Source organism: Pollachius pollachius (assembly GCF_949987615.1).
Source record: "Pollachius pollachius genome assembly, chromosome: 10".
In the NCBI taxonomy this organism is placed as follows: Eukaryota; Metazoa; Chordata; class Actinopteri; order Gadiformes; family Gadidae; genus Pollachius; species Pollachius pollachius.
This window is the reverse complement of record NC_136943.1, coordinates 3,695,437-3,722,002: the sequence shown is the minus strand read 5'-3', so window position 1 is coordinate 3,722,002 and position 26,566 is coordinate 3,695,437. Positions and strand designations below refer to the sequence as shown.

At 48.9% G+C, this 26,566-nt stretch overlaps 2 protein-coding genes across 6 annotated transcripts in view; one reads left to right on the top strand and one right to left on the bottom strand.

Annotated features, from left to right (window-relative positions):
* The window catches only part of rapgef2b (Rap guanine nucleotide exchange factor 2b), a 65,160-nt gene extending 48,247 nt beyond the window's left edge, over positions 1–16,913 (bottom strand). For all 5 annotated transcript variants that reach the window (XM_079744200.1, XM_079744204.1, XM_079744201.1 and 2 more), the window contains exon 1: positions 16,377–16,913. In XM_079744200.1, the coding sequence (XP_079600326.1) occupies positions 16,377–16,445 (69 nt within the window). In that variant the 5' untranslated portion in view covers positions 16,446–16,913. The remainder of the gene's footprint in view (positions 1–16,376) is intronic.
* A 1,123-nt stretch (positions 16,914–18,036) lies between these two features.
* Positions 18,037–20,121, top strand: LOC307081150 (E3 ubiquitin-protein ligase TRIM39-like). The gene is made up of 2 exons (XM_079744205.1): positions 18,037–18,123; positions 18,231–20,121. The coding sequence occupies exon 2, from the start codon at positions 18,233–18,235 to the stop codon at positions 19,844–19,846; it is 1,614 nt and encodes a 537-aa protein (XP_079600331.1). The 5' UTR covers positions 18,037–18,123; positions 18,231–18,232; the 3' UTR covers positions 19,847–20,121.
* Positions 20,122–26,566: the final 6,445 nt, after the last annotated feature.

Sequence of the window (26,566 nt, the reverse complement as noted above, 5' to 3'; positions counted from 1 at the left end):
TGTCGGTTAAGGGTTAGGGTTAACCCTAACCCTAACTCCGGCTAACCCAAACCCCAACACTAACCCTAACCTCAACAATAACGCTAACTCTCACCCTAACCCTAACCCCAACGCTAACTCTCACCCTAACTCAACACTAACCCCAACCCTAAAGCTAACCCTAACCCTAACCCCAACGCTAACTCTCACCCTAACTCAACACTAACCCCAACCCTAAACCGAACGCTCACCCCAACGCTAACTCTCACCCTAACTCAACGCTAACCCCAACCCTAACGCTCTCACCCTAACTCAACGCTAACCCCAACCCTAACGCTCTCACCCCAATGCTAACTCTAACCCTAACCCTAAAGCTAACTCTCACCAACCCGAACGCTAACTCTAACCCGAACCCCAACGCTAACTCTAACCCTAACCCTGACCCCAACTCTTCCAACCCTAACCCTAACGCTAACTCCAACCCCTGAACCCAAACCCAACCCTAACGCTAACTCTCACCCTAATGCTAACCCCAACCCTAACCGGTTCCTCTAAGTTCCTGTACCTCCTCTCTGATCCTCTAGGTTCCTCTCTCATCCTCTAGGTTCCTCTCTGATCCTCTAGGTTCCTCTCTGATCCTCTAGGTTCCTCTCTCATCCTCTAGGTTCCTCTCTCATCCTCTAGGTTCCTTTCTGATCCTCTAGGTTCCTCTCTGATCCTCTAGGTTGCTCTAGGTTCCTCTCTGATCCTCTAGGTTCCTCTCTGATCCTCTAGGTTCCTCTAGGTTCCTCTCTGATCCTCTAGGTTCCTCTCTGATCCTCTAGGTTCCTCTGATCCTCTAGGTTCCTCTCTGATCCTCTAGGTTCCTCTCTGATCTTCTAGGTTCCTCTCTGATCCTCTAGGTTGCTCTAGGTTCCTCTCTGATCCTCTAGGTTCCTCTCTGATCCTCTAGGTTCCTCTCTGATCCTCTAGGTTCCTCTCTGATCCTCTAGGTTGCTCTAGGTTCCTCTCTGATCCTCTAGGTTCCAGACTCCCAGCTGATCTCCTGGACCCCATGTGGTCCGGAGACGGGGAGGTCCCGATAAACCTCTGGAATCCCTCAGAGCTGCCGGCAAGGACGCCCACATTCGTCAAATTCCTGCTGCTCCAGAGTGGAGGAGACCCTGACGGAGGAGACCCTGACGGAGTAGACCCTGACAGAGTAGACCCTGACGGAGTAGACCCTGACGGAGTAGACCCTGACAGAGTAGACCCTGTTGGAGGAGACCCTGACGGAGTAGACCCTGACGGAGTAGACCCTGATGGAGCCAGGTTGTAGTGGTGCCTGACGGAGGAGGAGGTCCAAGAGGGCCTGGCACCAGGTGGAGGGGGTCCATGAAGTGTGGTTCTATGAGGTGGGGTGGGTGGGGTGATAATGTGTTAATCAGAGGTCAGAGAGGAGCTTAGGGTAAGAGACCTCAGACCAGACAGTAGAACACAGAGAGATGGGCTGACAGACCTCAGACCAGACAGTAGAACACAGAGAGATGGGCTGACAGACCTCACACCAGACAGTAGAACACAGAGAGATGGGCTGACAGACCTCACACCAGACAGTAGAACACAGAGAGATGGGCTGACAGACCTCAGACCAGACAGTAGAACACAGAGAGATGGGCTGACAGACCTCAGACCAGACAGTAGAACACAGAGAGATGGGCTGACAGACCTCAGGCCAGACAGTAGAACACAGAGAGATGGGCTGACAGACCTCAGACCAGACAGTAGAACACAGAGAGATGGGCTGACCCACAGACCTCAGACCAGACAGTAGAACAGAGAGATGGGCTGACAGACCTCAGACCAGACAGTAGAACACAGAGAAGGGCTGTAACAACAGACCTCAGACCAGACAGTAGAACACCTCAACACACTCTTGGGTATATCTGCCAGATAGTGAGCCTTACATCTCCCAACAGTCTGGGATATATCTGCCAGATAGTGAGCCTTACAAGTCCTGAGTCGTCAGTTGGTCTAACAGGAGTGTGTCAGAAAACTGTAACCCAGATACACCAGGGGGGTGATGGGTTAATGACTGAACCCCGGGGTTCAGTACCTGATCAGAAACACGGTTCAGTTCTTCTCCAACTATTGCTCTAGAAAGTCGCTCTACTAAGCACCTAGCTAGAGTTAGCACCTAGCTAGAGTTGGCACCTAGCTAGAGTTAGCAGAGCATTCTACGGTTTGTATGGGCTCAGCTCGGCAGATGCTAGGCTATGATATGATGCTAACATGTGGCGTGCTATGTCCGCCGCGCGGCTCAGGGGGTCTGAAGCGTGTTGTGTTGACCTCTGACCTTCTGCTGCCTGTGTTTTTATTTGGAAGCGGGTCGCTATTCCTGGAGACCGTTACCATGGCAGCCCAGGGGCGTCTAGGGTGACAGGAGGAGAGAGGCATTCCACACACACACACACACACACACGCACGCACACACACACACACACACACACACACACACACACACACACACACACACACACACACACACACACACAGGGCACACACACACACACCTCTGTAACCAGGTGAAGTGCTTGAGGTCGCGGCCGCTGACTCTGACAGCTGGCCGGTGTTAATAAGAACAGAGTGCTGCTCCGGTGACGACTCAGCACTCTGCCTGCTGCCCCTGAGCCAAGCAGGACCCCCAGCCTCTCTTCCCCCCCCCAGCCCAGCAGCCAGCAGAGCTCTGGTCTCTGGGTCGGGGGTGGGGGGGAGGGACCGTTTCTCAGTCCCCCTGGGTCTGGACTCTCTTTATGAATATGGATGCTGCAGGTGGAGGTGCTGTCAGGGTGACGGAGAGCCACCTGGTCGTCAGGTCCGTGGGGGGGGCCATCCCAGGCCTCTAGAGAGCCGGTTCAGCAGTGTCACAGAAACACTGACACACACACACCTCCATCCAGCCTCACTGAGAGAAGACGGACATCCATCAGGATCGGTTGATTTAAACCAGTACAGCCAAACCGCTTCAGATCAGATTCGCACTGGAGAAGACCGGTTAAAGGAATACATATATCTAGATCTAGATCCATATCATATGGGTCTAGGGTTACCAAGTGCCGTGAATAGAGAAGTTTGGTCCGGCAACTGATGGGGAACTCTGATGTGAACGGAGGATCTGAAACCATTTGGTGACAATGAAACTGAAAGAACACCACTTCACGTTAGAGAAACTCACCCAACGTGAGAGTCTGTCAGCTGCTCTCAGCTGCCTGGTGTGTGTGTGTGTGTGTGTGTGTGTGTGTGTGTGTGTGTGTGTGTGTGTGTGTGTGTGTGTGTGTGTGTGTGTGTGTGTGTGTGTGTGTGTGTGTGTGTGTGTGTGTGTGTGTGTGTGTGTGTGTGTGTGTGTGTGTCCGTATGTATGTGCGTGTTTGTGTGTGTGTGTTTGTGTCCTTGACAGACTGTAGAACAATATGTGAGCATCTGTGGGCTGTTTTCTATCAGCGTTGCAGAGGAGCAGATAGTGTTCAACAACAAGGTCAACAGAGCGTGTAGAAACCCCCACCCTCACTACACCCCCACCCTAACTACCTGTAAACACCCCCATCCTAAAGTCCACTCACCTCTAATACAACCAAACTCCCAAAACACCACCAACGAAACACCACGTTGTGTAACATTTAAACGCAACATTGTGTAACATTTAAACAGTAAACTAGTGAGAAGGTGTAACGGTGGCATGTGATTGGCTGATCGAGCAACGGATTGATAGGAAAACAAGACCACCGAACTTGCATGAGACGACACACACACACACACACACACACCAGAGGGAGGAGGGGCTTGAGGTCAGAACTGATCCGATACGTTTCCACGGTGACCACAGAAGGAACACTAGAGGCAGCTCTGAGCATAGATATCACTTCCTACTTTCCACACACACATTTTATCCCACAAATACAACTACCTTCAACACACTGAGCATAAATATCACTTCCTACTTTCCACACACACATTTTCATCCCACAAACACAACTACCTTCAACACACCCTGAGCATAAATATCACTTCATACTTTCCACACACACATTTTCATCCCACAAACACAACTACCTTCAACACACCCTGAGCATAAATATCACTTCATACTTTCCACACACACATTTTCATCCCACAAACACAACTACCTTCAACACACACAGAAAACGATTAAATGCACAATCAAAGGCTTCCTCCTCCTTCTATTGAGTTACACACACAGACTGTGTGTGTGTGTGTGTGTGTGTGTGTGTGTGTGTGTGTGTGTGTGTGTGTGTGTGTGTGTGTGTGTGTGTGTGTGTGTGTGTGTGTGTGTGTGTGTGTGTGTGTGTGTGTGTGTGTGAGTGTGTGCTCCTCTATGGCGCAGAACACCTTTGCAGTGAGTATCCAACATCTATATCTCTGTGTTTACTAACACAGAGCCGGCCCCTGGTTATTCTGCTCCTTCAGAGAGAGGGCCGCTGGTCGCTAGGCAACAGCCAGAGACTCTTTCACTGGAGCGCAGCATTCAGACCCCTCTGTGGGCCTCACACACACACACACACACACACACACACACAAACACACACACACACTAGGGTTGTGGTTATGCTGTTAAAAAACACGTTTCAACGCTTTATTTTTTTAAAGATTAAAATGAAAAGGTGCAGGTTCATATCCTCCTCCTGCACCACATAGACAAAGGCTAAGGGGGTTAAGATGCAGTTAGCATTTACATTTACTAACTGTGCATTTACAGCATTCTGTAAATGCACAGTTAGCATTTACAGAATGCTAACTGCCTAACGTGATGCTAGCTAATTAGCATAGGCCGAATGCTAACCAGCTAGCGTGATGCTAGTGCCTCGGCGTGTGACTTGGTTGGTTGCCGAGCGGTTTGTTTGCTAATGAGCTAGCGCGCTACGAATGCCTCCACCCTCCCAGGGTCAACAGAACAGGGTTTCGGTTGGAGGCTAGGTGAAGCTGGAGCCTCGCATTCTCCACTACAACCACACAATAGAGGCATTGTATCTGCTGCCTCTGGAGAGGAATGACCTGAAGTGCTTCTGGTGATGTGGGCTGGCTGGAGGAGAGGTGTGTGAAGTGTGAGTCAGATCAGTCAACACAGAGTGGGGTTGATAGTGAGAGCTCCCTGCTGGGAACCTGGAGGACCAATACCAGCACATCCATTCACTCATTCATTCATTCATTCATTAGGCCCACAGACACTTTATTAGGATCCATCTCCAGCTCTGGGGGACCTCAACTCTCTCCTGAACCCCCCAGGAGGAGCCGGACAACACAGAACCGGGGGCTTCTTCAATGCAGCCAGATAGTAAGCCTTACATCCCCCCACACTCTGGGGTATATCTGCCAGATAGTGAGCCTTACAAGTCCTGAGTCGTCAGTTGGTCTAACAGGAGGGTGTACACCAGGGGGGGTGATGGCTTAATGACCGAACACTATTGCTCTAGCACATCGCTCTCCTAAGCACCGAGGAGCTTCTTCAATGCAGCCATCGAGAGTGAGGATCTCTTCCTCAAGGTAGCCCTGGTCCAGTGATACCATCGGTTAGAAAACACAAAGACAGCCACAAGAAGAAGGACTGACCCAGGCGTCTCCAGCCTCACAGCTCCTCAGGAGGAAAACAAGCTCCCCGCAAAAAAACGAACAATGCATATTTCACCGCAACGTTTGGTGAGACGCAACAAAATCAGCTGGAGAACAGCCCCCAAAAGGACTGGAACCCTGAGGAGGACTGGGGGGGAGCAGGAGGAACAACCAGAACCCCAGGGAAGGAACCTGAGGAGGAACAGGAGGAACAACCAGAACCCCAGGGAAGGAACCTGGGGAGGAACAGGAGGAACAACCAGAACCCCAGGGGAGGAACAGGAGGAACAACCAGAACCTCAGGGGAGGAACAACCACAACCTCAGTGGAGAAACAACTAGAACTCCAGGGAAGGAACCTGGGGAGGAACAGGAGGAACAACCAGAACCCCAGGGGAGGAACCTGGGGAGGAACAGGAGGAACAACCAGAACCCCAGGGAAGGAACCTGGGGAGAATCAGGAGGAACAACCAGAACCCCAGGGGAGGAACAGGAGGAACAACCAGAACCTCAGGGGAGGAACAACCAGAACCTCAGGGGAGGAACAACCAGAACCCCAGGGGAGGAATCTGGGGAGGATCAGGAAGAACAACGAGAACCCCAGTGGAGGAACAACCAGAACCCCAGGGGAGGAACCTGGGAAGGAACCTGGGGAGGACCAGGAGAAGCCTCAGCTGTGGCCTCTAGAACACAGCCGGCTCTAGGACCCGTCTTGCTCTATAACCTGCTGTGTTCCAACAGTGCTCCCATTTGGCGCGGGGTCTTCCTGTTTACAGAGTGGCCTCCCGACCCCACCCAAATCTTGTCCTGGCGGGACTGAAATAGCCCCCCCCAGACACACAGGACCCGCGGTATCCTGAGGATGTTGCTGAGGAACCCGTGAGGAAGCCTCTCCACGCCCTCCTCCTCCTCCTAGCTCTCCCCTCTGGCCTGTTACACAACACCAGAGACCTCTGGCCTGTTACACCAGAGACCTCTGGCCTGTTACACAACACCAGAAACCTCTGGCCTGTTACACAACACCAGAGACCTCTGGCCTGTTACACCAGAGACCTCTGGCCTGTTACACAACACCAGAGACCTCTAACCTGTTACACCAGAGACCTCTGGCCTGTTACACCAGAGACCTCTGGCCTGTTACACCAGAGACCTCTGGCCTGTTACACCAGAGACCTCTGGCCTGTTACACAACACCAGAGACCTCTGGCCTGTTACACCAGAGACCTCTGGCCTGTTACACCAGAGACCTCTAACCTGTTACACCAGAGACCTCTAACCTGTTACACCAGAGACCTCTAACCTGTTACACCAGAGACCTCTGGCCTGTTACACCAGAGACCTCTGGCCTGTTACACAACACCAGAGACCTCTGGCCTGTTACACCAGAGACCTCTGGCCTGTTACACCAGAGACCTCTGGCCTGTTACACCAGAGACCTCTGGCCTGTTACACCAGAGACCTCTGGCCTGTTACACCAGAGACCTCTGGCCTGTTACACCAGAGACCTCTGGCCTGTTACACCAGAGACCTCTGGCCTGTTACACCAGAGACCTCTAACCTGTTACACCAGAGACCTCTGGCCTGTTACACCAGCGAGGGGGGGGCAGGGTGGGAGCGAGGTGCAGGGTTGGAGGCTCACGTCGGCTCCAACAGGGGCCCTTTGTTCGGGCCCCTCTCAGCCCTCAGCTCAGGGGCCGCCAGGATACCGCGCATGAATGACCAGCGCCTCTCCCTCCAATTACCACCGAACACGCTGAGAGGAGGGGGGGCCCTCCACCTAGACCAGGGCTAGTCAGCACGACCCCCAACCATGCTGCCTCGGTTGGCTGTAGCCACTTAGCTAGATTTCGACCCTAGCCATAGTTAGCTTGAGAATGTAGCCACCTAGCTAGCTTTGAACTTTAGCCATATCACCAGCTTTAGACTGTAGCCACATAGCTACCTTTAAACTTTAGCCATATTACTAGCTTTAGACTGTAGCCACATAGCTACCTTTAAACTTTAGCCATATCACTAGCTTTAGACTGTAGCCACATAGCTAGCTTTGTGGTGTAGCCAACTAGCTAGCGTTAGACTCTAAGTCTAACTAGCTAGAGAATGCAGCCACCTAAATAGCTGATAACTGGTCTTCATGTTCACCAAAAACAAAATCCATGTCAATTAATTATTTCTATTCCGATCTCACCATCACAAGCTGAGCTGTTTACACACTTGGTTGGCTGATTTGCAAACTTACTGATGAGAGCTAGCTGAGGCTATCTTAATTAAGTACATTAGTGTGGGAGGATTAGCTCTGAAATAGCACCCATGGCCCCACATTGATGTAACCTGTAGATGAAGCCTGATGGGCGAACAGAGCCAAACAACCAGGTCCAAGAAAAAAACGGATTAGGGTCAGTATTATAGAAGATACAGCTAGTTAGCTGTTAGCTAAGTGCTAACAGAGATACAGGCTAGGTGCTAAAAGAGATACAGCCTAGGTGCTAACAGAGATAGAGGCTGGGTGCTAACAGAGAGACAGGCTAAGTACTGCTTACATTGTTAAACAGTGAATATAAGGAGCATGGGGATATAAATGTAAAATCAGGGTTATGTAACAGCAGCAGGGTGCAGTGAAACAAGACGACACTATCCTGACATGCACTTCACAACAATGCTTTGCTTCAAGTACAGCTTCTACACAAACGACCACTCCAGACTATTGTTGAACCAAGAAGAAAAGAAAACCTTCTGGAGAACAGGATCAGGCAATGATGTGTAAGAAACAGACGGAGCCGAGGGGAGACCTGCTTCTCGCTCATCGTGCCTCCGGACCAAATTAAGGGGTTTGAGGTCAGCAGAGACGAACGGTTCTGTGAATGGGAGCTGACTAGCATTAAACTAGTCACTAGTGATGGAGAATGGAGCCGGTCCTCAGCATTAAACTAGTCACTAGTGATGGAGAATGGAGCCGGTCCTCAGCATTAAACTAGTCACTAGTGATGGAGAATGGAGCCGGTCCTCAGCATTAAACTAGTGACTAGTGATGGAGAAGGGAGTCGGTCCTGAGCATTAAGCTAGTGACTAGTGATGGAGAATGGAGTCGGTCCAGAGCATTAAACTAGTGAGCAGTTAGGTAAGCAGTTAAGTGATGCCTAACAAAAACTATCTCGATTTCTTCTATTAGAATTCTGGAGGGGCACGTAGAACACGACTCGGACTGGGAGGGAACTGGGAGGAATCCACTGGGAGGATACTTTAACCCGACCCAGACTGGGAGGACAGCAGAGCCAACACATCCCACTCCCTGCTCTGGGCAGCTGCTGCTGGGGCAGACGCTCGCTGGCAGGAGCCTCCGCTAAGGTGACAGCTGCTAGCACGGGCTGGCGGTAGCACGGGCTGGCGGTAGCACAGGCTAGCGTCAGCACAGGCTAGCGTCAGCACAGGCTAGCGTCAGCACAGGCTAGCAGTAGCAAAGGCTAGCATCAGCACAGGCTAGCGTCAGCACAGGCTAGCGGTAGCACAGGCTAGCGGTAGCAAAGGCTGGCGGTAGCAAAGGCTAGCGGTAGAAAAGGTTAGAGGGAGCAAAGGCTAGAGGGAGCACAGACTAGCGGTAGCACAGACTAGCGGTAGCACAGGCTAGAGGTATCACAGACTAGTGGTAGCAAAGGAAATAGGTAGCAAAGGCTAGTGGTAGCAAAGGCTAGTGGTAGCAAAGGCTAGCGGTGGCACAGGCTAGAGGCAGCACAGGCTAGAGGTAGCACAGACTAGCGGTAGCAAAGGCTAGAGGTAGCACAGGCTAGTGGTAGCCAGGATAGAGGTAGCACAGGCTAGCTGAAGTAGTACAGAAGAGCAGAACCTCAGCACACAAACTACATCTTCTTTTATATTGACCCAAATCTTTGTTGCGGGTAGAATATAAGTGAATGCTTGAGTGTGTTCTAACTAAGCCCGTAATGTTGTAATATCCGGCTGTTTCACCAACATAGTCATACCAAATACAATGGTTATTAATGAAATACCCAGACAACCATTAAGCATGCAGCAGGATAGCCTGTAGCTAAGTGCAAGCCTCCAGTACACCGGCCTGTAGCTAACAGCTAATCTGTAGCCTGTAGCTAACTGCTAACCCATAGTACAATAGCCTGTGGCTGACTACTAACCCACAGAACAAAAGCCTGTAGCTAATTGCTAACCCACAGTACAATAGCCTGTAGCTAGCTGCTAACCCACAGTACAAAAGCCTGTCTGACTGCTAGCTGCCAGTACAATGGCCTGTAGCTACCAGCTAATCTGTAGCCTGTGGCTAACTGCTAACCCACAGTACAATAGCCTGTGGCTAACTGTTAGCTGACAGTAAGCTACTCCGAGGCTAAACTGTCCATCTGTTGCAGCCCAAGTCATGAGCAGAAACATAAATCATAATCCCTTTGCCCTTAAAACGCATGTCTGCTAAGAATGTGCTTCTGAGGCCCAACTGGGCTTAACAACAACCAGTGAGTGAAGTCTTAATCTGCGCTGCACACGGCTTTCCTCCACTGAACAACAGAAGGCCACTCGGCTCTGTGCGCTAACCAGCCCAGAGGTTGGTCTTGAGACGTCAGCAGCTCTATATCCCTGAGCGGGAGGGAACTCAAACCCTCCCAGTCGATAGCAGCTGATGGTGGAGATGGGAGGACTCTCAGAAGGTGGACGACGGGAGGATTTACACAAAGATCGAATTGATCCGTCAGATCTATGTTAGATGCTCCACTTAAACCAACTAATCATTGTGTGCGTGTTATAGATTGTCTAGTAGGCAATATTAAACATATTTTAAGATGATGAAGCTGGTTTTAAAATGATGCATGCATGGAGAAACTCTGTCAGTTAAACCCCAGCCGGCCCTCCAACAACAGAGAGGACTAGGGCCCAGTAGAGACCAGGACTCAGACCCAGAACACAGGGAGGACCTCAGAAAAACACCTAGGATAGACCTCAAGAGACAGACCCAGACCCAGGGTAGAGACCGACCTCTCTCTGGGGAAGCCTGGGCCTAGGGTCTGACCCCAGGACCAGAGATCTCCACCTGCGCTGACGCTGAAGCCGTAGGAGCTCCTCGTCAACAACATGCTATTAAGATGTTAGATGTTATTAAAGAGGTTAAAGCTCTGAGCAAATGATCCAAAGAGCAGCTGATCCTGGATCAGGGAACCAAGTTCTAATAGAAGGTACTGTTTTGAAGAACAGCAGCCTAATACCAGACCTCACAGTAATAGTATACCATTACCTTCTACCATTCTCTAGCCTACAGGACATATCTTACAAAGGAACATTTGCCAGAAAACATTTAATTATATGTACTTTTTAAAGTATCAATATCAAAATAAGAGTTCCCCCAGCGCAGGGTGAGCTCATTCCTACGCTCCCCGGACACAGCGGCTCGTAACCTGAGAGCAGCGTGGTGATACTGCATGGGGAGAGCACCCGGCACCGCCCCTCACAGGGGGAGGGGTCAGACCCTAGGCCTGTCTCTGGTCCTGGAGTCAGACCCTAGGCCTGTCTCTGGTCCTGGGGTCAGACCTGTCTCTGGTCCTGGGGTCAGACCTGTCTCTGGTCCTGGGGTCAGACCCTAGGCCTGGCTCTGGTCCTGGAGTCAGACCCTAGGCCTGTCTCTGGTCCTGGGGTCAGACCTGTCTCTGGTCCTGGGGTCAGACCTGTCTCTGGTCCTGGGGTCAGACCCTAGGCCTGTCTCTGGTCCTGGAGTCAGACCCTAGGCCTGTCTCTGGTCCTGGAGTCAGACCCTAGGCCTGTCTCTGGTCCTGGGGTCAGACCTGTCTCTGGTCCTGGGGTCGGACCTGTCTCTGGTCCTGGGGTCAGACCCTAGGCCTGTCTCTGGTCCTGGAGTCAGACCCTAGGCCTGTCTCTGGTCCTGGTGTCAGACCGGGCTCTGGTCCTGGTGTCAGACCTGTCTCTGGTCCTGGGGTCAGACCTGTCTCTGGTCCTGGGGTCAGACCCTAGGCCTGTCTCTGGTCCTGGTGTCAGACCTGTGTCTGGTCCTGGTGTCAGACCCTAGGCCTGTCTCTGGTCCTGGGGTCAGACCCTAGGCCTGTCTCTAGTCCTGGGGTCAGACCCTAGGCCTGTCTCTGGTCCTGGTGTCAGACCCTGCCAACCCCGGCCTGTGGTTGGTTCCTCAGAGGGGGAGGGACTCTCTGAGGAATGCAGGCCTGTGGTTGGTTCTGCGTGGAGCCGCAGAGACCAGAGTCGCTCTGTTGGTCTTGGCGGTAAAAATTCCGCTGTGGAATGTTACCATGGAGGAAGTCAAACATGCCTGTGACATCACAGCCACGCCGTTCCCCCCCCCAGGTAGGGCCAGGACGTCTTGGGAACTTTCCATGACGGGAGGATCTAGATTAGGCACGGCCAGGCTGCAGGCTCCAGGCTTTCAGCAGAACGGGTTGATGTTAATGTGAAGACGTCCGTTAGAAGGTGGAGGCTCACAGAACGCTACTGAGCAGAGGGAGCATGTATTCCCATTGGCCCTTCAAACATAAGGAAGCTTTTGATTGGTCTGTTCCTGCAGAGGTTATGGTGACGGTCCAGTAGGCGTCCAGTAACTAAGCAACATCGTCGGCCCCCAACTTAACAACACTTCATGTTTCACAACATGAGCCGTAGGTTACTAACACGAGGCTAGGTAGGGACTGAGACACGTGTGTATGTGCGAGAATTTGAGTGTGTGTGTGAGTGTGTGTGTGTGTGTGTGTGTGTGAGAGTGTGAATGTGTGTCCTTGAGGAAATGCCCCCCCCCCCTGTCAGCAGCCATCCTATTGGCAGAAAGCACTTCCTGTTCAGGACAACAAACACTTCCTGTCCCTAACCACCAGCCTTTCCTGTCCAGACCAGCAGCCGCTCAGCTACATCCTCCTCCAGTAGGGGCCCTGGGAGGCACAGCCACCAGAGGGGCCCCGGGGCCAGGACAGGTACATGCTCCTCCATGGGGGGCGAACCGTAGAGCGTCCGGACCTCTAGGTAATGGCCGTCAGGTGTGTGTGTGACTGCAGCCGCTAAACACTAACACACACTAACACACATTAACACACAGTAGTGCAGAGTGTAACTGTGTGTTACTGTGTGTTAGCAGGGCGTTACGCCCTGCTAACACACAGTAACACACAGTTACACACTGTAACACACAGTAGCGCCGTGTGTAACTGTGTGTTAGCTAGGAGAGAGTACGACACACAGTGTTACACTCTGCTAGCGGGCCCACAGTAGCGCCGTGTCTGACATTTACATGCAGCGAGTTTAGCAGACGCTTTTATTCAAAGGGACTTGGAATAAGTAAATACGTCAGAAGAAAGAGAAACAACAGTATATCGCTGTCGGTACAGTTAGGATGTTCATAGCACCAAGTGCCAAGCACTAACAATTGCTAGGTTAACCCATTTCCCGTATACAACACAGATAGCTGGGGTATAGACACTACGCCACGCTAAGTACTGTTTTTGAGCGCAAGGACGTACAACATACAGTAAGGGCGTACATTCAGCGCCAGGACACACACCGAAGTTGGCCCTGCAGAGTTCTACTCCATGCTCTCCCAGCTCCGCCCCCCCCCCCCCCCCCCCCCCCCCCCCCCCCCGGCTCCACCGCAGGTAAACACACCGACAGGTCAACGACATCATCAGCGTGTGACAACAGAGTTTGACCCGCACCCCGCCATGTGTCCTGTCAGAGTGCCCTCGGGCCAGGCAGCCGGTGGCCGACCCAGAGGGGTGGAGCATTAGGGAGCTCAGTCCGCTGCCCTGCTCCGTTCCTCCTGGGACAACGAAAGTCTTCTGCTGCACAAGAGCACCACTGCAGTTCTGAGCCTAATGTCACGACCTCCTGCTGTTAAGCAGGAGGTCGGCTGATGGTTACGGGACCAGTAGGCTGATGGTTACGGGACCAGTAGGCTGATGGTTAAGGGACCAGTAGGCTGATGGTTAAGGGACTAGTTGGCTGATGGTTACGGGACCAGTAGGCTGATGGTTACGGGACTAGTAGGCTGATGGTTAGTAAGGTTACAGTATAGTAGGCCTACATTATAGTAGGCCTATAGTATATATGCCTACAGTATAGTAGTTCATTAGTATAGTAGTCCTACAGTATAGTATAGTATGTAGGCCTATAGTATATTATGTAGGCCTATAGTATAGTAGGACTACAGTACAGTATAACATAATAGGCCTTTAGTATATTATAGAAGCTATAGTATAGAAGTATAGGCCTATAGTATACTATATCCAGTATAGTTATGATACAGTATAGTATAGGCCTATAGTACACTATTTATAGGGTAGTATGGTATACTATATCGAGTATAGTAATGATACAGTATAGTAGTATAGCCCTATAGTACACTATATATAGGGTAGTTTAGTATACTATATCCAATATAGTAATGACACAGTATAGTAGTACAGGTCTATAGTATAGTAGTATAGGCCTATAGTATACTTTATCCACTACAGTTATAGTATACTATATCCACTATAGCTATAGTATATCCACTACAGTTATAGTATACTATATCGACTATAGTTATAGTATATCGACTATAGTTATAGTATATCCACTATAGTTATAGTATATCCAGTATAGTTATAGTATACTATATCCACTATAGTTATACTATATCACGATAGTTACAGTATACTATATCCACTATAGTTACAGTATACTATATCCACTATAGTTACAGTATACTATATCCACTATAGTTATAGTATACTATATCCACTATAGTTATACTATATCCACTATAGTTACAGTATACTATATCCACTATAGTTATAGTATACTATATCCACTATAGTTATACTATATCCACTATAGTTACAGTATACTATATCCACTATAGTTACAGTATACTATATCCACTATAGTTATAGTATACTATATCCACTATAGTTATAGTATATCCACTATAGTTACAGTAAACTATATCCACTATAGTTACAGTATACTATATCCACTATAGTTATAGTATACTATATCCACTATAGTGTGTAGGTGCTATCCCTTGTAGTATCGGCCCAGCCATGAGATCGGAGCACAAGGACAGAGGGATAATCCTTTACATTCTTCAGACTGCAGACTCAGAAATGTTATCCTAGAAATTAGATTTATGCTCCAAACTCGGATACAGAGATGCACTAATCATTCTTAATCTAATGTCCCAGCACTCCTGTGTGTGTGTGTGTGTGTGTGTGTGTGTGTGTGTGTGTGTGTGTGTGTGTGTGTGTGTGTGTGTGTGTGTGTGTGTGTGTGTGTGTGTGTGTGTGTGTGTGTGTGTTCAAACAGTGGCTAGTTTCAGTTCTAATTGAAAGGTGGTCCAGCTCTGAGGTTGCATAAAGTGCCCAGGTTGTAAAGACGTGAGGGCCATCATCTGAGTGGATCCAGACTAGACTGTGTAGAAGGCCTCCTGTCCTGTCCTCTACCTGTTACCTCCCGAACGACCCCACAGGGCTAGTGACTATTGCCGCATTTCCACCGGCGGGGGTGCGCTTGGGCCCAGCACGCCTCAGCCCGGTAGTGAGGGTGTGGTTTGGCCCAGTTACGGCTTGCGTTTCCACCGCCGACAGTTCCCTTATGGTAGGGCGGGTTTAAGCCGGACAGCGATCGTCGCGGCGGCTACGTAAGCATCGTGACCTCATAGCAGCCCCACACAGCGTAGCCTGCTAATACATCCGAGGAAAAAGAAGAATGCAACACAATGATCAAAGAGCGACGATGCAGGACGTCCAAGAAGGACGTCAAACTTTTCTTCAATAAGCGAAGCTTTCGCCGTTGTACAGAAATACCTTGCGGGTACTGGGTTTGTGTATTATCCCCGTCGCACGGAAGTGACTACTCTGTCGACCAATCAACGGACGGCGTGTGTAGCTCGAACTTGTTGGCACCCTTTCAGACGTCTCAGTACCCCAACGGAGGAGTACTGCGAGCTGAGTACGGCTCAATACGGCTTACGGCCACTTTTGGCGGAGGAAACACGAGCCGTTCCGCACCTTTGTGTCCTGAACCGACTCGCGCCCGCCAGTGGAAATGCGCCATAGGACCTGCTACTCTTCGGTTTCAGGGGAACATGACTCTTGCACACGCACACGCACACACACACGCACACACAGAGTCATGGAGGTGTTTTATAGTTGTTCTCAGGACTCTTTGGGTTCGGGCCTGTGGTCTGGTCCCAGTAACCCCAACACCAATAGGCTGATGGTTATGGGACCAGTAGGCCGATAGTTATGGGAGCAGTAGGTGATGGTTAAGGGACCAGTAGGCTGATGGTTACGGGACCAGTAGGCTGATGGTTACGGGACCAGTAGGCTGATGGTTACGGGACCAGTAGGCTGATGGTTAAGGGAGCAGTAGGCTGATGGTTACGGGACCAGTAGGCTCATGGTTAAGGGACCAGTAGGCTGATGGTTACGGGACCAGTAGGCTGATGGTTAAGGGAGCAGTAGGCTGATGGTTACGGGACCAGTAGGCTGATGGTTAAGGGACCAGTAGACTCATGGTTAAGGGACCAGTAGGCTGATGGTTACGGGACCAGTAGGCTGATGGTTACGGGACTAGTAGGCTGATGGTTAAGGGACCGGTAGGCCGATAGTTATAGGACCAGTAGGCTGATGGTTAAGGGACCAGTGGGCTGATGGTTACGGGACCAGTGGGCTGATGGTTACGGGACCAGTAGGCTGATGGTTACGGGACGAACACAAACTCTTCAGCAACACCTCCACCCTAACGTAGCAGAGACAAGACCCCCACCCGGGTTAACAGGACACCACCGACCTGTTGCGTTCTCTCCGCCGGGTTCATCATCACCGCCTGCCGGAAACTGTTATCCACGTAGGACGCCATCGTGGTCCTTCGGAGCGGGTCCCGGTCCTCTCCGGTCCGTGTGTAGCGGTGTTCTCCTGGCGGTACCAGGCCGAGGAGCCCCGGGTCCCCCGGTCCTCCCCCGGCGGGGCGGTAGGAGAGGGTCGAGGCTCAGCAGGCCCCGCCGGGCTCCAGCTGCTCTTCCCGGCGTCCGTCTGCTCCCACCCGGGGAAGCTCTCCTCGGAGCCCGGGTCCACGGGGGGCCGAGGGCCGGGAGGACCGGTCTGGATCAGGTTACGGGTCTACCGCCGGGTTTAATCCACCGCGGAAAGCCATCCTGTCGACGGAAGAAATCCCACGGAATCTCTAGTCCCAGAACACAAAGTACTATCTAACCCCGACCAACTAACCCTGAGCGACTAGATCCACCATCACCGACCACAGCCCGACGAACTCCCGGGAGGAAAACTCATTCTGATCGGCAGTAGACGGGCTTCAGACACACGACCACCGGGGGACTGACTGAGGGGAGAGGCTCCGAAAACACTGGAACCCGAGGACAATGCGCGGCGGAGGAATGGGGATCTACCGCCACCCGGTGGCCGAGTGGGAGAACGACGGCTGAGAACCTCCACCCAGTGGCCGAGTGGGAGAATGACAGCTGGAGTACCTCCACCCAGTGGTCGAGTAGGAGAATGACAGCTGGAGAACCTCCACCCAGTGGCCGAGTGGGAGAATGACCACTGTGTAAAGTAGTGATTTGCTGCTACCTAGTGGCACAACACCACACTCGATGTTTTGTTTAAAGGAGACATATTATGGCGTTTTCACAACAAGTAAACATAATATTTGTGATCCAGAAAACATGTTTTTGAAGCTGTATGCTGGAAATAGCTTTTAGGAAAAAAATTCTTGCCTACCGCTAATTCCCTCTGTTTCATTTCCTTCAGATTGCGCTGTTTCTGGTGTCTGTAGCTTTAATGCAAATGAGCTGCTGCCCATTGACCAATGAGCTGTCAGACTGAACCACAGCATGGAGGTAAAGGATATTATCAATCATAAAGACTGCGTCTGACGACTGGCACTTCCACAACAAGTAAAGACTGGTAGTGGGGGATATCTCGGCCATGGTCGAGAGGAATTGGGGGAAAAGGAACTTTGGCCTTGACTCTCTGAAGTCCATGAACCGCGACATGGAGGAGAAAGGGATTGTACTCCGGGAGCTGAGCTGCCGGACTGCCGGACTGTGGAGGGGGTGATGCGGGGGTTGCTGGGCAAGGAATCCTGATGGGGGGGGGGGGGGGGGGGGGGGGGGGGCAGAGAAGAGGCCCTAACAGCTAACAGGGATCTCATTTCCCGAGGACCACTCCACCTCTGGTCCCATGTCACCACTAAATCACAATCCCGGGCTCTCTCTGTCCAGTAATTTAAAGGTTGAACATATTTAAATGGCGCAAAGAAGATAAAACGTCAAACCAGTGAAGTAGCCTACACAGTGCATGAATGCACCAAAGTCTGAGTTTGCCCTTGAAGGCGGAGCCAGGGGTTAGGGGAGGAGCCAGGTGTTAGGGGACGGGAGGAGAGGACGCCTTGTTTTGGAAACGAAACTTAACATACATAGAAACCAAAGCAACCAAGGTGAAAGGAGTTTCCTCTTTCAGGCGAGAAAATAAAACACATTTTTGGAACAAATTGTCTGACAGACAGAAACCACAACAAGGTGAGTAAAACAGCACAAGAGAAGTTTAAACCTCTCTTCCCGTTATGGAATTAGAAATATTCCTCAATACATTTGTACGATACATAAACCTTGTCTTCTGTGTCTAGGAATGGCCTGTGCTAACACTTCCTGGTCTGAGGAGAACTTTTCATGTTCCATCTGTCTGGATGTGTTCAACAGTCCAGTTACCACCGCATGTGGACACAACTTCTGCAGAACCTGTATTACAAAGTTCTGGGATGGACAAGTCCAGTACAAATGTCCTGTTTGCAACAAGCATTTTGACACAAGACCTGATCTACAGGTCAATACCTTCTTATCAGAGCTGGCTGCTCAGTTTGGAACATCCGTACAAGTAAAAGAGCAGCCTTTTGTTCAACCAGCAGAAGTTCCCTGTGACGTCTGTACTGGGACCCAGCTGAAGGCTGTGAAGTCCTGCCTAGAGTGTCTTGTCTCTTACTGCCTTACCCACCTGGAGCCACATCAGAGAGTCGCAGTCCTGAAGAAACATCGGCTGGTCGAGCCTATGGACCGTCTGGAAGACAGGATGTGTAAGAAACACGACCGACCTCTGGAGCTCTTCTGCCAGACTGACCAGGTGTGTGTGTGTCAATTCTGCACAGAGACAAACCACAAGTCCCATCCTGTTGTACCTCTAAAGGAGGAGTATGAAGTGAAGACAGCCCAGCTGGGGAAGATAGAGGCTGAAGTTCAGCAGATGATCCAGGAGAGAAAACTAAAGATTAAGGAGATCAAAGACAAAGTAGAAATTAGCAACAAAGACGCAGACAGAGAGATAGCTGATGGTGGGCAGGTCTTCACTGCTCTGATAGGCTGTGTTGAAAAGTGCTGGGATGATTTCAACCATACGGTTAAAGAGAAACTGAAATCCACAGTGAAACAAGCTGAAGACCTCATCAAAGAGCTGGAGCAGGAAATAGAAGATCTGACCAATAGAAGCTCAGAGGTGAAGCAGCTCTCACACACTGAAGACCACCTCCACTTCCTCCAGGCCTTCAGATCCCTGAAAAATCCTCCACACACCAGGGACTGGACGGTGGTGGAGGTCTGTCCTCCGTCATACGTAGGGAGCTTGAGGAGATCCCTGGATCAGCTGAAGGATTCTCTGAACATGGAGATGAAGAAGCTGCGTGATGCTGAACTGAAGTGGGTCCAGCAGTATGAAGTAGATGTGACTCTGGATCCTGATACAGCTCATCCCCATCTCATCCTGTCTGAGGATGGGAAACAAGTACATGATGGAGGTGTGTGGAAGAAACTTCCAAACAATCCTAAGAGATTTACAAATTATACATTTGTTCTCACGAGGCAGAGCTTCTCCTCAGGGAGATTTTACTTTGAGGTCCAGGTTAAAAACAAGACTGCATGGTGGTTAGGAGTGGTCAGAGAGTCCATCGACAGAGAAGCTGGGATCATGTTGGTCCCTGAGACGGGTTACTGGGCTCTTTACTACACCAAAGATGCGTTGGTATTTAAAGATAACCCTGCTGTCCGTCTCCCTCTGAGAGCTGAGCTCCAGAAGGTGGGGGTGTTTGTTGATTATGATGAGGGTCTGGTCTCCTTCTATGATGTGGAAGCCAGGGTTCATATCTACTCTGCTGCTGGCTGCACCTTTACTGAGCCTCTCTATCCAATCCTCTATCCATGTTTACATGCGGGAGGTAAAAACTCTGCCCCCCTGATCATCTCACCTGTCAATTAAACAGACTAGGACTTTTGTTTGATAATTAAATGACCAAAACAACTAATGTCGTTACTTGAATTAGAATCTCTACTTTGTGAGATCTGAGAGAACTGCATTAATGTCGCACCACTCTCATTGATCAAGGATAAGTTCTTCAGAATCTAACGCCAGTTGTTGAATGTTACCCTTTATAAAGGTTTAGATTACACTCTATTGTCTGTTTTCTCCAGATTTGTTATATGTTTAACGCTATTGTTAACAGTTGCAGTTATGTTGAACATCTTTAGAGGATTCATTTGTCTGACTAGTAATTGTAGGTTATTAACTTTTCCATGGGTTTTAACTTCTGAGTAGTGAATGACAAAACAATACAATGTCTGATTTTAATAAAAAGAAAAGCAAAAAAAACTGTGTAGGCATTATCATTGTAATTGGTCATTTCAGTGGAATAGATACATTCCAGTCCAATGGTGTTCAGTAGAAGTATTGTCTCAGTGTAACACAAAAAAGACATTGTTTTATTACTAAAATCCCTTTTTTTGATTATTTTGAGATTGACGGAACGTTTTAAATTATTGAAGAATTATAAAAGTTATTATTCGATGAACCAGTAAAACATAATCTCCAAATAACAACCCAACATGTGTTGCACAAACAAAGCTCACAGTGATTACATTTAAAGATTTTCCACAAGTGTGAGCACCGTGACTTTGTCTTGTCTGCTCTCCTCTCTTCTCTCTCCATCCTCTCCTCTCTCTTCTCCTCCTCTCTCCTCTCCTCTCTCTTCTCCTCCTCTCTACTCCTCTTCTCTCTCCTCTCCTGTCTCTTCTCCTCCTCTCTCTTATCTCTGCTCTCCTCTCTAGCTCATCTGTGTTCATTATTGTCATACATTACACACTACTTTCGTCCACATGTCAAAATTCCCCCCATTTAGATTTGGGAATCTAAAATAGATGCTGTACAGTTGAACTCCCACTGGGGGAGTTCAGCTTTAGTGAATCACTATGGTGACGTTGACGCTCCCGCTCGTGCAGAGTCCTCCTCCCCGTAAGCCACGCCCACTGACTGCCTGGACGGCGCGAGGAGAGTGAGAGACCCGGGCGCTGTTGGCACGAGAGCCGTGGACCGCGATACCTCTGAGCAGCTTGCCAGCAGCATGGGAATGAATAACCCCATCACACGTTCATATGTGTTTCACCTTCTCCCTGATGGTCTGAATAAGTCGCCAAGTGTGTCGTTAGTCGCCTTTTAGAAATAAAGGCGCAAAGAGAGTCAATGATACGTGCACAACTGTTAATGGTCTGTAATGTTTGAAACTATTATTTTAGTAATTCTGTTTATTATGTAGGCTACTTTTAAGTACTTTTATTCGTTGTTAAAGCATAATGGTAATAAACAACTCAGTCGAACCAACTGAATGTTCTCGTGTGTTCAGCTGATGGTTCTTCCTGTTTCTTCAGTCTAAATCCTCCAAGCTGAGCAGATGTTCCTCCAGAGCTCTCTGTTGGTTATCCTAGCAGCACACCGGGAAGGTCCTCCCAGCCCCTTGGATCCCAGCAGGTCTATGGTGTCCTGCCCCCTGACGTTGGCCCAGTCTTCAGTCCCTCCCGCCGGCTCTTCCTCCACTCACTGGTGGCTTGGTGGACCAGCTCAGTCCCCTGGAGACAATGCCTCCCAACATGTCCACAACAACGGAATATTTGTTATTATGATTAATACAGTTCCTATATAATCGAATGGTCATGCTGATAACAGCTGATGTAAAATATCTATAGTTTGAAGTGAGAGTAATGTGTGTGTGTGTGTGTGTGTGTGTGTGTGTGTGTGTGTGTGTGTGTGTTTGTGTGTGTTTGTTTGCCGCAACAAATCATTAAAAAATGCGATTCCTCAAAGCGACACCTGGGGACATGTTGAACCAGAATAAGGCGGAGTTAGAATTTGTATTTCTTCCTTTCTTTTAATATTAGGACGTATCATATCGTGCATTTCGATTTCTCCGTGCAGTTATTAAGGACTTAAATATTTGTATGGGGGATGGCAGCACATTTAGACAGCACAGAAAGACAGCACATTCTAAACAGTGCTGTCTTTTCCTATGTTCGAAAGGATGCACTTTTTCTTTTTTATCTCTCCTTGACCCGATGCCGTTTTCCACAAAGGTTAAGGAAAGGAGGCATGAAGTTTATGAGATTTGACTTTTCAGGCCCCAGGTTCCGGCTGTGACTTCACACACCGCGCGACCGCGGGAGTAGAGATGGGCGATATGGCCTGGAATCCATATTGCGATATACATTGCAGCCTCTTGCGATAACTATATATATCACGATATAAAATCTGAACAAATTCAGAACAGGTTACATAGACCCTAAGGAAAGCCAAACTGCTAAATGTATTTTAAAAAAAGAGAAATATATTATGTCATTTCGAGAACATTTATTGTGAAACACCGTAATCATACAACATAATGTTGCAGATAAATAAAATTAGTATTGGGTTTCTTTCCTTTAGTGCAAACCATTCTAAAATGCACTACACTTAGTTTAAGTCTGCAGAGAACAGGAAAAACGGATGTCTTTCTAGATTAGGAACAGACACTGTACTGACAATTAGGGATGGGCATGATTAATTGATGATCGATCATTGATTGTTACGATTTTTGTCGATTACGTAATATTTTTTATCGATCAAAAGAAGGTTGACCCAGCCGGAGAGGTGGTCTCGGAGACGTTGCTCAACATGGAGCAAAGAGGAGACGGAACGTCTATTGGATATTTGGGTCCGATATCTTAAAGACATTCCGTCTCCTCTTTGCTCCATGTTGAGCCACCACTCGACGGTCCGACAAAAGCAAGTAAAAAGTATGCTGGAAAACATAACTTAAAAATGCCGATGCATTTAACACATTCCGAGTCAGGATGAGGGAGAAGGAGTTGGACCAGTCCGCAGATCAATGTATATCACACTGGATATCCATGATTGTTTACTTTCACCGGTGCTTCCCCCCCCACCCTTTTTCTTTAACGCTTTACAACGCCCCAGACCTTTTTGTCCAATGATTTAACGTTCTTTGCACATATGCAGTTTTGTTGACGAATTCTGGCACTGTTGCGAAAATTGCAATGTGAAAAGGAACCGCACCAAACCAAAAATTAAACATTGTATTTTGCGTCATCAACATGCATTATCGCGATAGAGCGATAGAATTAAAATCTCTATCGTAGGCCATTTTTTATCGTTTATATCGCGCATTACTACGCGGGAGTCGACTTTAATTGAACACGCCCACACGTCAATCAAACACCCAACAACCCCCAACCAGGACCGCCTCGCGGTGGGGTGGCTCTCCGGGCGACGCGAACCGCGACCGAGGTGCAGTCCCAGACAGTACACCTACCGTCATATCAAACACACGGTGCCGCAGAGGACCGGGAGGGCTCAGGGTCCACAGGGGGGCTTATCAGTCACCTGGTACCGGTCGGGGCACACCGTGTGCAACAGGACGGACTACACGTAAAAAGAGAAGGTAAACGATTTGGAACGATCCGACTGACCGGGTAGGTCAGTCGACCGAGGAGGTCAGGTGACTCGTTGTAACGGCTCTACAGGTGACACGTTGTAACGGCTCTACGGGTGACCCGTTGTAACGGCTCTACGGGTGACTCGTTGTAACGTCTCTACGGGTGACTCGTTTTTACGGCTCTACAGGTGACTCGTTGTAACGGCTCTACAGGTGACTCGTTGTAACGGCTCTACAGGTACAACATCTACAGGTATGGACGCTGCGGCCAGGCGTGGAAACAGGATCATTTTTACTGGTAAGATCAAAGTATCTGTTTATTAATAAACTAACTTTATTAGATCTACTGAAAATAGGAATCACTCTTTATAATATATAACACACAATATCATGTTATCAATGTTCAGTCAATAAACATGATTTATAAATAAATATCATTAATCAACATCATTGGTAAATCAACATCATAAGAATGCGTTGTCACAGATATAACGATGTTATGAATTCTATGTTGATAAATAAACATCATTACTAAGAAGTGTGTTGTAGGTATACTGATAAAATGGTATGTTAGTAAATATTGAACATCATGAACAATGCTGTGGTCTCAGATATAAGTATATTAGAATAACTTAACATGAAGCATCATTAATAAGATACGATGAATCAGATATATAATTAATAACTAAGTCAATATTAAACATCCTTATAAGATGTGGTGTGTCAGATATATAATTAATAACTTAACATGAAGCATCATTAATAAGATACGATGTATCAGATATATAATTAATAACTTAGTTAATATGAAACCTCGTTAATAAGGAGTGTATCAGATATATAATTAATAACTTAATCTGAAACCTCATTAATAAGAAGTGTATCAGATATATAATTAATAACTTAATATGAAACCTCATTAATAAGTTGTGTATCAGATATATAATTAATAATTTAATATGAAAACGTATTAATAAGATGTGTATCAGATATATAATTAATAACTTAATGTGAAACCTCAGTAATAAGATGTATATCAGATATATAATTAATAACTTAATCTGAAACCTCATTAATAAGAAGTGTATCAGATATATAATTAATAACTTAATATGAAACCTCATTAATAAGAAGTGTATCAGATATATAATTAATAACTTAATATGAAAACGTATTAATAAGATGTGTATCAGATATATAATTAATAACTTAATATGAAACCTCAGTAATAAGAAGTGCATCAGATATATAATTAATAACTTAAACCTCATTAATAAGAAGTGTATCAGATATATAATTAATAACTTAAACCTCATTAATAAGAAGTGTATCAGATATATAATTAATAACTTAAACCTCATTAATAAGAAGTGCATCAGATAGATAATTAATAACTTAAACCTCATTAATAAGAAGTGCATCAGAGAGATAATTAATAACTTAAACCTCGTTAATATGAAGTGTATCAGATAGATAATTAATAACCTAATCTGGAGCCCGCCCTGCCCAGGTCCGGACGGCGTCGGGGACTATATGTCCAGGAGGTTGGACCCTCGCTATGTGGGCTCAGGGACCCCGTCTCAGGAGGCCAGCGGTGGGCTGGAGTACCTGACCCGGGCCCCCCCCCCTGCTTCAGGGGTCCCGGAGGTCTGGGGGGTCCCGCGAACCAGCCCTCCGCCCCGTGTGGGGGCGGTGGGCTGGGGGTGGAGCTACAGCCAGCAGCTGAACAGCACCACGCTGCTCAGCAACATGCAGATCAAGGTGAGGCTGGTCCGGGGGTCTGGGGCTGGTCCAGGGGTCTAGTGCTGGTCCAGGGGTCTAGTGCTGGTCCAGGGGGCTAGTGCTGGTCCAGGGGTCTAGTGCTGGTCCAGGGGGCTAGTGCTGGTCCAGGGGTCTAGTGCTGGTCTAGGGGTCTAGTGCTGGTCCAGGGGTCTAGTGCTGGTCCAGGGGTCTAGTGCTGGTCCGGGGGTCTGGGGCTGGTCCAGGGGTCTAGTGCTGGTCCAGGGGTCTAGTGCTGGTCCAGGGGTCCAGGGGTCTAGTGCTGGTCCAGGGGTCTAGTGCTGGTCCAGGGGTCTAGTGCTGGTCCAGGGGTCTAGTGCTGGTCCAGGGGTCTAGTGGTCTAGTGCTGGTCCAGGGGTCTAGTGCTGGTCTAGGGGTCTAGTGCTGGTCCAGGGGTCCGGGGTCTAGTGCTGGTCCAGGGGTCTAGTGCTGGTCCAGGGGTCCAGGGGTCTAGTGCTGGTCCAGGGGTCTAGTGCTGGTCCAGGGGTCCAGGGGTCTAGTGCTGGTCCAGGGGTCTAGTGCTGGTCTAGGGGTCTAGTGCTGGTCCAGGGGTCTAGTGCTGGTCCAGGGGTCTAGTGCTGGTCCAGGGGTCTAGTGCTGGTCCAGGGGGCTAGTGCTGGTCCAGGGGTCTGGTGCTGGTCCAGTGGTCTAGCGGTCTATAGTGGTAGTCTATTGGTGGTCTAGTGGTCTATAGTGGTAGTCTAGTGGTGGTCTAGTGGTCTGTGTTGGTCTAGTGCTGGTCCAGTGGTCTAGTGGTCTATAGTGGTGGTCTAGTGGTGGTCTAGTGGTCTGTGTTGGTCTAGTGCTGGTCCAGTGGTCTAGTGGTCTATAGTGGTAGTCTATTGGTGGTCTAGTGGTCTATAGTGGTAGTCTAGTGCTGGTCCAGTGGTCTAGTGGTCTATAGTGGTGGTCTAGTGGTGGTCTAGTGGTCTATAGTGGTGGTCTAGTGCTGGTCCAGTGGTCTAGTGGTCTATAGTGGTGGTCTAGTGGTCTGTGGTGGTCTTCTCTAGTGTATGAAAAAAAAAAATCCAACCGGTCAATTTAACCCTTGCATTTGATTGGTTGCTCTGACAGAAGAGTGAGATGCGGACGGGGGAGGAGATCCAGACCAGGTCAGAGACCTCTCACCTCACCTCACCTGTTACCTGAAGAACCAGCAGGACCATAATGCATCACTTCTGTCCTGCAGGCAAGAGGGGCTGCCTGTCTACGCCTCACTTCCTGTGGGAGGCTGGGAACGAATCACACGCCACTAGTGAGACGCCATGACATCACTTCCTGTGGGAGGCTGGGAACGAATCACACGCCACTAGTGAGACGCCATGACACCACAGGGACAAGATCATTTTATCCTTATTATTGTTCATAAGATAATGATTTAATGATCATGGACTGGCAATTTGGGAATGAGGAGTTATTAATGACATCATTTCATCATAAAA

Excerpts from the sequence above, each read along its gene's own strand:
- LOC307081150 (XM_079744205.1), top strand. The coding sequence starts at position 18,233 with ATGGCCTGTGCTAACACTTCCTGGTCTGAGGAGAACTTTTCATGTTCC.